This window comes from Cervus elaphus, chromosome 30, assembly GCF_910594005.1.
Source record: "Cervus elaphus chromosome 30, mCerEla1.1, whole genome shotgun sequence".
Lineage (NCBI taxonomy): Eukaryota > Metazoa > Chordata > Mammalia > Artiodactyla > Cervidae > Cervus > Cervus elaphus.
Genome location: NC_057844.1, coordinates 84,976,664 through 84,986,133, shown reverse-complemented (window position 1 = coordinate 84,986,133; position 9,470 = coordinate 84,976,664). Strand labels below are relative to the sequence as shown.

The 9,470-nt window shown below is 60.7% G+C and overlaps 1 protein-coding gene across 1 annotated transcript; it reads right to left on the bottom strand.

Moving 5' to 3' along the window:
- Positions 1-5,887: 5,887 nt before the first annotated feature.
- SOX1 (SRY-box transcription factor 1) lies at positions 5,888-8,725 on the bottom strand. Its single transcript, XM_043892298.1, has one exon. It carries the CDS (start codon positions 8,498-8,500, stop codon positions 7,391-7,393), a length of 1,110 nt encoding a protein of 369 aa, XP_043748233.1. The 5' UTR covers positions 8,501-8,725; the 3' UTR covers positions 5,888-7,390.
- Between the last annotated feature and the right edge of the window lie 745 nt (positions 8,726-9,470).

Sequence of the window (9,470 nt, the reverse complement as noted above, 5' to 3'; positions counted from 1 at the left end):
CACTCACAGTCTGAACAACTGCTCACCACACACGTGCTGGGCCGTGTCGTGTCCCCAGTCTCCCGAGTCCCGGCGGCCCTGCTCAGCATCCCCAGGGTGCTGAGGAGCAGGTTGGGCCTGGGTCCTCCTGGACCTCGGAGGCGTCCTGCGCCGGGGACTGGTCTGAGCCCCTGCCTCGGCAACAAGCTCTCCCAGCGTCCGTGCCTCCGGATGTGAGAGGCCCTGCCTCGTGAACCTCTGAGGGTAACTCTGTGCCAACTCCAAGGCAATGTGGGCCGCTGCCGATGAACAAGATCGTGATCAGACCCACTCTGCTCAAAGTCGTTCCAGCGTTCATCCGTGCGGAGAGACAGGGTGCATGCCCCATGGGAGGGCCCCACGGGCAGGGCAGCCCAGGGCGTCTCAGCCTCCAGGCCAGCTCCTGCTTCCTCTGAAGGACCCTCCTTGAGCCCCCAGGATGGGCCCCCACCGCCTGTCCTCCAGTGGTGGCCCCCAGGGTCACGCTCCCTCATGTACCATCAGGCTCACTGGCGCAGGGAGGCCCGAGAGTCCAGCGCTGCACTGCCAGGGCCTGGGAACAGGCCACGCACAGGACAGGCGCCCAGAGAGTGACCCATGCCCACCATCGATGTGTAACAACGTCTGCCGGGCAGGTGAGCCAGTGACGCGACGCTCATCAGTAACTCTCAAAGGAAATCAGTATTAATACGATGGGGGCGGGGGGGGGACACTGGTCTGTATAATTTTGTCTGCCACCCAGGCACCCAACTGAGGTCACAACTCTCCACTTTGTCCCTGCCTGGATGGGCACAGGCTTACCTGGCAAAATACCGTTTATTGAAAGGCTGCTATTTTCTGGGCAGAGCACACACTCAGACCATGAACCATTAACACCCTTCCCCGGTGGGTGTGATGGTGAGAAGATGGACTCGCGGTGAAGACGTTAACTGAGGACATGGAGCTGCCGGGTCACCAGCAGGCTCCCCTTCGGTCCAACTCCCACATCCTTCCCCATCCTGCTGGACAAGGTCGGCAGAGATTAGAAGCAGTCCAGACACCACCTCGGACGGACGCTTCCTGTCACAGCACAGGTGAGTCGCTGCTCCCTGGGGTGAAATGCAAGTGGCCCCAGCTCCTACAAGGATAAACATCGCCCTTCAGAGCAGTTTCTAACACACAGAACAAAGCCCCACTTCTCCCTCTGTGTGGGCATTCACGCTAACGTCCTGCCCAAGTCTGGGCTCTCCCACGCGCCTAAATTTCCCCCTAGAGTTTGGATGACTGAAAGGCATGAGGTTTCTACATCCTTTCCCAGGTTAGAAACACGTCCACCTGGGCTTCCTCCTGTTCTGTTGCTTAGAAATACAAAGAGAAGCTGGCCTCTGCTCGGGACGTCTTTGGACCGCCCTCGCCTGCTGCTCTTCCGTCCTAAGTGTTCCGAACCTGTGCGGTTCTGTGCACTGTGCGGCCCGGTTCTCCTTCTGCGAAGCCTGGGTCAGTGTTTTCCAGGCTCAAACTCTCATCCCCGTGTCTTCGAGCACGTAGGACCATTGCTGCCACTAGATATGGTCCCTACTTATCGTTTCCGGGGTGCAGACAGAGAACAATGTCTGGGTGATCACTCTTGTCAGCGCCCCTCCCCCCCATTGTCAAACCCAGCCTGACATTCCTCCGCACTCTCACAATATTTCCCCATTGGGAACATGCCTGACATTGCAATTTCTCAAAACTGCAGCTCTGCAGTGAATGCCTAATTCCTGAAACTGCAAAATCTAACAAAAGCTGATTTTTTCCACTGATTTGACTGGCTGACTATTTCGAGGCTTTGCATGTGATGCCCTGCTGTTCTTCACAAACAGCATCTTTAATGCCCCACACGGTCATTCTGAAGGGGCTGCGGGCAATTAAGTCCTGGCGGCGGCGGCCTGCGGACGCTCAGAATTGCTCTCAGTGTCCAGAGTTTCTGCTATAGATGCATTTCCCCAGAGGTGGTGTTGAGCAACTTGGGAGCAGGAATCGGTCCTTGCTCTGAGCCGGGAACCCATTCACCCTGAGAGTCCAGCGTTACCCAGGACGGCTGTGCAAACACGTCAGCTCACCGGGAGTGGTTTGTTTGTGGTGGTTTTAACATGGCTTTTCTCTCCCCCTCTCTCTCTGGGGTTGGCGTTTTCACATTTACAGATGAGAAGCCAATTTGGAAGAAAATACGGCAGTTCTGTTTTCGCTATCAAAACAGATGATCTTTTTCTATCTTTGGATGTATCAGTCGTCTGGGTTCCTGATCTGTTTTTCATAGTTGGCAGCGCTCTTCAGCTGTGATCGCAGCGCGAACCCCAACCTGACTTGTGAGGAGGACAGTCCGTCCTCCGCTTTCCTTCCCCCTTGACTCCCACCCGCCCCCCACCCGGCACCGCAAACTCCAGTTTTCCCGAGTTTTCAGATGAGCCTCGCGGGTCTCACTCTCTGGTGAGCGCCGCGGGTTTACAACCCAGATCAGCGCTCCATTCCTCCACCCTGGTGGAGAACCGCGTCCAGGCACAAACAGCCTGAATATATTCCATGCCCCCCGCCATGCTGCGCACACACACACACACACACACACACACACACCCCAGGGTTTGCAGGAACCCAGGCCCGTTGCGCCTCGGGTGAAAAACGGAGAGGCCGGCCGGCCGACCGAGGGCCCGGTCGTTGGTTGTGGTTTCTTCTGGAAACAGAACTGCCCGGGCAGGATGGAGCCTCGCGGGCTTGTTCCCAGGCTCGCGCGGGCCCAGCGAGCGGAGACAGGCGCTCTGGTTACGGAGAAGGATGCTGAAGGACGAGCCCTCTGCGCGCTCGGCCGCCTGCGGGCCCCCGGGTGCCCCCGCCGCCTCCGCGCACGGCCCGGCCTCCCCGCCCCCAACTTGTTGCGGCCGAGCGTGGAGACCGCCCGTTCCGCCTGCTGATTGTAAAAGGGTTTGACTCGCCGCTGACCCCGGGTCAGGACTTTCTCTCCGCTAATCCCGCTCTCTTTAAACACAAAACACTCTGCCCCTTCCCTCGCTTCAGTCGTCTTAATCCCCCCGCGGCTGACACCCCGCGCGGCCCCCTGCCCGGGCCGCTCCCGCGGGGCCCCGCCCGCGCCGAGCCCGCAGAGACGCGGCGGAGGGGACGGGGCACCGGCCCTCGGGGCACCTGCCGACCCAGCCCGGACCTCGGGGAGTGTCCCGGGCCCGGCCGCGGGGGAGGTGGGCCGGGCGCGTGGAGACAAAGGCGAGGAGGCCCGGAGCGCGGAGAAGGAGCGCGGAGGAGCCGGAGCCGGAGGGGAGGTGGAGGGGAGGGAGGGGGCGGAGAGAGGCCTCAGGACGCGGAGGGGCGCCGCGGCTGCGGGGCGGAGAGAACCCGAAGCGGCGGGAGCGGGAGGTCGCCCGCGGCGGAGGGCCACGTCCGCAAGCCGCGAGGCCGGGCCGCCCCCGCCCAGAGGGCACCGGGCCCCGTGCGCCGCCCGCCGCCGACACTGCCGGGTTCCCGGGGGCGCGCAGCTGGAGAGGAAGGGCGGGGGTGAGGGGGCGGGGGCGGAGGGAGGGGGAGCTCCGCGCCCCCCGCGGGGCCTCGCCGTCTGGCTGGGGTGGGCGGACCTCGAGGTGTGGGAGAGGGTGAGGGGTCCCAAGTCCCCTACTGCCGGGCTCGGCCTCCGCGCCGCCCGCCCGCCGGCCCTCGCGCGTTCCCCTCGCCGCCCCGACCCTGGGGGGCTGGGGGGCGGGGGCCCGGGCCCACCTCCCTCGGTTCCTCGCCCCGGGAGGCCCGCGCCCCCCTCCCCACCCCTCCCCTCCCGGCTGGGCCTTTCAATCCCGCCAAACAGCCACGCTGGAAAAAGAGCCGCGCCAAGGCCAAGTCTGCTTTTCACTTGAAGTTTCCAAGGAATCAAACCTATTATTACATTCAGCCGCCGATGTTTCTGGAGCCTCTGCCCCGAGGGCCGGGCTGCAGAAGCGAGGGAGTGGGGGTGGGCGTAGGGGGGCGCGGGCCGTGGGTGCGGGAACCCGGGCCCGCGGCGGCCCCGGAGGGGTTTCCCGAATTAACTGGAATTTTTCGAAGAAGAAATCCGCGTGGCCCAGTCTTTGTCGGGAAAGTGAAACGCGTGAAGACGCGTGTTGATCTGCTCCTAAAGGCAGGCCTTGACCAGACCCACCAGTCCCGCGTCTGCAGGTCGCGCGCTCTATGCCCACTGCCAGTTTGGAAATCATTTCACCAGCTGCAGTGGGCTTCTCTGACGGGGGAGGGGGGAGGAGGAGGAGGGCCAGAGTCTCAACCACGAAAACGAGAGAGCCCCGTAGGGTTAAAAAAAAAAAAGGTGGGGGTGGGGTACAGAAACGAGGGGAAAATGTCCCCAGCAAACAAACCCTGCTACCCTCGGCCTGGAGAAGCCGGAGGTGCGCGCGGGCCGGTTCCTGAGCTCGCGGATCCTCGAGGCACGAAGTTATGCAAACTTTGCACAAGACCATCAGAGTCCCGTCTGCAGTCTCCACACGGGTTTCACAAAAACTGGAGTAAGCCTCAGGACTCCCACCCCCGAGTGCCCTGGGGACGTGGACGAGGCCGGGGCAGTACCGTGACGGCCACGCCGTGCGCGTGAACAGGGCCAGGCCGTCTCGGCAGGAGAGCAGTTCGCGGTTGAGTGAGGTGCTCCCGGGCCTTGTGGAATATTCTCCCCACGATCTGAAGTCGAAGAAACACTGCTGGAGCGATAAGACCTCAATCCTGAAACATGATTCCTGGCTAATTTCTACTCCCACCCACCCCCGCCCCGTCCTAAGTTGTTTTAAAATGGAATCATTAAAGAATTTTTATTTGCTTTTCTCCTCCTTGTTCTAGTCAACAAAACAGAATTGCTGAATTTCAGGAATTTTTGTTTTCAGATCTTCCGGGGTTCTTAACAACGTGGCTTGGGCCACCTGGCATTGACTATTTCTGCTGACTTGGTATGAGGCCGATTAGGGAAAATGCCACACTATAAGTTCACCTTCCAGGAGACCAACAGGCAGCTTTGCCAGGAGCCCGGCTAAACTTTTATGGTCAGAAACATTTCCAATGTATCCACCTTACTAACATTGTTATGCCAATGGTCCAGCAAAGATACAAATGTGTTTATATGTGAGCACAGCCCCAGGTCTGTTCTGCCCCCTTAGCAGGTGCAGGAAGATGGTGCAGACGAGCCAGGCGGAGTCCACTGAACTCTGGACATTTCAGAGCAGATGAGGCCTGCACCTTCCGCCGCTTGGGGAGTCCACAGAGCATCACAGAATTTCTCAAAGTGTCTCCCAGAGGAGACAGTGTGTGGCATTTATTTTCAGATTGTCTCACTATCTAAGATGCTGTTCTGCCCAAACACATCAAATTGCTAAAGCAAAAAAAAAGAAAAGAAAAAAGAGGGAAACTTTATTATCTTGTTAGAAAGAAGCAACTGCCCTAGCTCTTAAAATTTCTGCAATCACCTTAAGGAATGAGTGATTGAAGCAAAATTATCAAAGTGACTCCAAAAAAATTACACATGTCAATTGTCAGGTGAGCATTTTACTTAAAGCTGTTCTCTAGCGCAGGCTGACCCTGGTTTTCTTTAACCTGCTAGCACAGGCTCACGTTTGGAGGGACAGTCTATGCTCATTCCAGGACCAAAAAAAAAAAAATGTTGAGAAAAATGAGGGGCTGATGAAATCAATGTATTTCGATCTGACTGAAAGCTTTGTTCTTTTCAAAAATATAATTTTCATCTTTATGCTGTGACTAATGTCAAAATGTATTTGCTACAGTATAACTTTCAAATGCAATATTTAATGCTGTCATTACTTGAAGACAAAGTTTTACAGAAAACTTTAAAATCCAGAAAAAACTGCAATGTACCAATAAACACCTAGAAAAAATATAATTAAAAAAAATTAAAGCATCAAACAACCTCAGATCTCGTCAGGAATAATAAACACCGCATTTTGCATTCACATTGGTTAGCAACTTGCATCCCAGTTCACGCGGGGCATCCGGGAGTGATCGGTTTTGTGTGTGAAAACCCAACAGAACTATTTTGTCCTTTTCCAAGGAGAGAGATACCAGAGGGAGGGGCTGAGGACAGACAGAGGGGAATCGGTTGCAGTACATTTTGGTTTAAAGAATGCGTTTCCTTGAGCCAAATTCAGAAAATTCCACTTGCAGTCTCATTAACTGCAGGGGAATTGGGCCCCCCGGCACCCCCACCGTCTTTGTCGCCCGTCCTTGCCCTGGTCCCGCCACTGGGGTCTTTTCTCCTCCCTCCTTTGGACCAAACTGCGCGCAGGTCCCGGGCCAGCAGGAAGAGGCTGGAAGCAAGGAATCGCAAAGCCCGCGGCATCTGCCTGCGGTTAAAAACTGCGCACCCAAGGCCGGGCTACAAAACTGTTTTTTTTTGGGGGGGGGCAATTATTTCTCGTTCCGTAATGACAGTGTAAAGTCTACAAAATAATCTATCGATTTTTACTCCCCTTCCTTCCTCTTTAATGCAACTCCAAGGACACTGTGCCCTCTCCCCCGGCTTCCCTCAGTTTCATTTCATGATGATAATTTTTCTTTCTCCTTCAGATTAACTAATTGTATCTTGAGCTCATAAAGCATGATTATAAATTTAGCACGTTTCAAATTTATGGGGGAAAAACGGACTTCTCGCTCTTAAATTTATTGACTCAAAGCTCGATGCAATTATTTTTTAGGGTGGGGGGTTCTTTTTTTCGTTTTTAGAAGAAAGGCTTTTTAGGAAACTATGTACATAATCTGAATCCCCCTCTCCACACCGCAACGCCGCAAATAAAAATTTCACAACGCATTTACATGAAATAATACAAAACAAAAAAAAAATGAAAATGCTCAGATACAGAAAGTTTTACAAAACCCAGAATAACGCTGCCGCCTGAAAGGGGTGGGTGGGGGGAATCTCTTCGTATAAATTAACAAACCGACCCCCCCCAAAGCCATAACGACTACCAAAACTTGTGTTTGGCGCCGTCTCCCTACACTGCTAATAGATGAGACCCGCTCCCCGCGCCGCCGTCACCCGACGCCGTCAGGAGGCGATGCGGGATGAAAGCGGGCCCGCGGCGGGGATAGAAAAGTTGGGAGTCGCCTCGTGTTTGGTTCGGTCTCTGTGTCCCCTCGAGCAAAGAAGACGCTTTCTGCCTTCTCCGCGGATGGATGATAAATACTGTACAAAAAGTCTCAAGAAAACACCGGAGTTCAGTCTCCGACGCGCAACCGTCCCGCCGAGCGGTCCCCGGGAGCTCGCGGTCGGGGGGCCAGGCGGCGCCGGGCGTGCGGCGCCTGTGTCTTCCTTTTCAGGAGAACGTGGACAGGTTTGTACGGAGGCCGGCCGGCCGCGGGGTGCGCGCCCCTAGATGTGCGTCAGAGGCACCGTGCCATTGACGCCCGCGCCCGCGCCCTGGTAGTGCTGCGGCAGCGAGTGCAGCCGGCTCTGTGCCGCCGCCGGGTCGCCGCCCTCGCCGGCCGGCAAGTACATGCTGATCATCTCGCGCAGGTCCCCGGGGCACGGCGCCCGCGAGTGCGCCGCGGCCGGCGGGCTGCCGCTCGGCTCTGACTTGACGAGCGAGCCCAGCGCGCCCAGGGCGCCCGACGACGCGGCCGCCGCCGCCGCTGCCGCCGCCACGGCCGAGTTCTGGTGCGCGCCGCCCGCGGCGCCGTAGGGGAGGCCGCCGTAGCCCGAGGGCGAGGCGCTCATGTAGCCCTGCGAGTTGGAGATCGGGCTGTACTGCAGCGCGCCCATGTCGTAGCGGTGCATGGGCTGCGGGTTGTGCGGGTGCGCGTGCGGGTGGTGCGCGTGCGGGTGCGCGGGGTGCGCGTGCGGGTGCGCGCCACCCGCGCCCGGGTGCTGCCCGTAGGCCAGCTGCGCCTCCTGCATCATGGCCGCGGCGGCGGCCGCCGCCGCCACCGAGCCGGGGTAGGCGCCGTTGGCCCAGCCGTTGACGTGCGCGTAGCCGCCGCCCGCCGCGCCGCCGGGGCTCTCGAGCCGCTGGCCCACGGCCGCTGCGCCCACGCCCACGGCCACGGCCGCGCCGCCGCCCGCGCCGGCCGCCAGCAGCCCGCCGGCCAGCGAGTACTTGTCCTTTTTGAGCAGCGTCTTGGTCTTGCGCCGCGGCCGGTACTTGTAATCCGGGTGCTCCTTCATGTGCAGCGCGCGCAGCCGTTTGGCCTCGTCGATGAACGGCCGCTTCTCGGCCTCGGACATGACCTTCCACTCGGCGCCCAGGCGCTTGCTGATCTCCGAGTTGTGCATCTTGGGGTTCTCCTGGGCCATCTTGCGCCGCTGACCGCGGGACCACACCATGAAGGCGTTCATGGGCCGCTTGACTCGGTCCTGGTTGGCCTTGGCGCCCCCGCCGCCGCCGCCGCCGCCCCCACCCGCCCCGGCCGGGCCCGACAGGTTCGTGGGCGCCTGGGCGCCGCCGGGCGAATGCAGGTCGGTCTCCATCATCATGCTGTACATCGAGGCGGCTCGCGGGTTCACCGGCGCCGCGCGGAGAGGGCCTGGCGCATAGACGGCCGGGGTGGGGGATGGAGAGGGGCTCAGACGGACCGAGACGCGGGCGGGGGGGTGAGGTCCTGGCGGAGAGAAGAGTGCGGAGAGGTGGAGGCGACAACGACACAAAAGAGGCAAGGATACACGCACTTAGCGCCGGTCCGGCTCACGGGTGGAAAGTTTCTCTGAAGCGCCAACCACTTGCCGAAGAGGCCGAGGGCCGGGGTCGCCGTCGCCGCAGCCGGGTCGCTCTCGGCGGCGTGCTGCCAACAGGTGCAGGCGCGGCCAAGTTGCAGCTCCACTTTCCGGGGCGCAGCGGTGCGCGGGGCCCGGCTCGGGGCTCGCCGCCGCCGCGCAGCTCCTTCCTCCCGCGCTCGGTCCTCCGCGGCCTCCAACTCCGGGGCTGCAACTTCTAGCAGGGCGGTGCGCCGCGTGCGCTGGGCATGTGCCGGTCCCAGGTGCCCGGGGGGAGCGAGTCGCCGAGGGGAGCGGGAGGGGGGTGCGGGGGCGGGGGGCGATCACGGTGCAGCCGGGGAGGGGGGCCGGGGGCCGCGGAGGGGGCGCAGGCGCGCGGAGAGGGCCTGAGAGCGGGGCGGCCGAGCCCGGGACGCGCTGCCGGCTGCCTGCCCGGGGCCGTGCGCTCGGAGCGGAGGCGCACGCGGGGCCGGCGGCGCGCGGGGCCCAGCAGCCATACGCCGGGCCCGGGCTGCCATTAAATGAGCGCGCCGCGGCCAATGGGAGCCGGCGGCGGCGGTGATTTGCATGGCGCGCTGGCGAGTGACGTGGGGAGGGGGTAGGGGCGCCGGGCGCGGGCGGCGGAGCGGGAGGAGCGAAGGGAAGCGGAGGAGCAGGGGAGGAGGGAAGAGGGAGGCGGGAGGCAGCCGGGAGGGGGTCCACGCCACGCCGCTTCCCGAGCGCGCGCGGCGGCGGCGGCGGT

What these genes read in the sequence shown, in the direction of transcription:
- SOX1 (XM_043892298.1), bottom strand. Translation starts at nt 8,500, where the DNA reads ATGTACAGCATGATGATGGAGACCGACCTGCATTCGCCCGGCGGCGCC.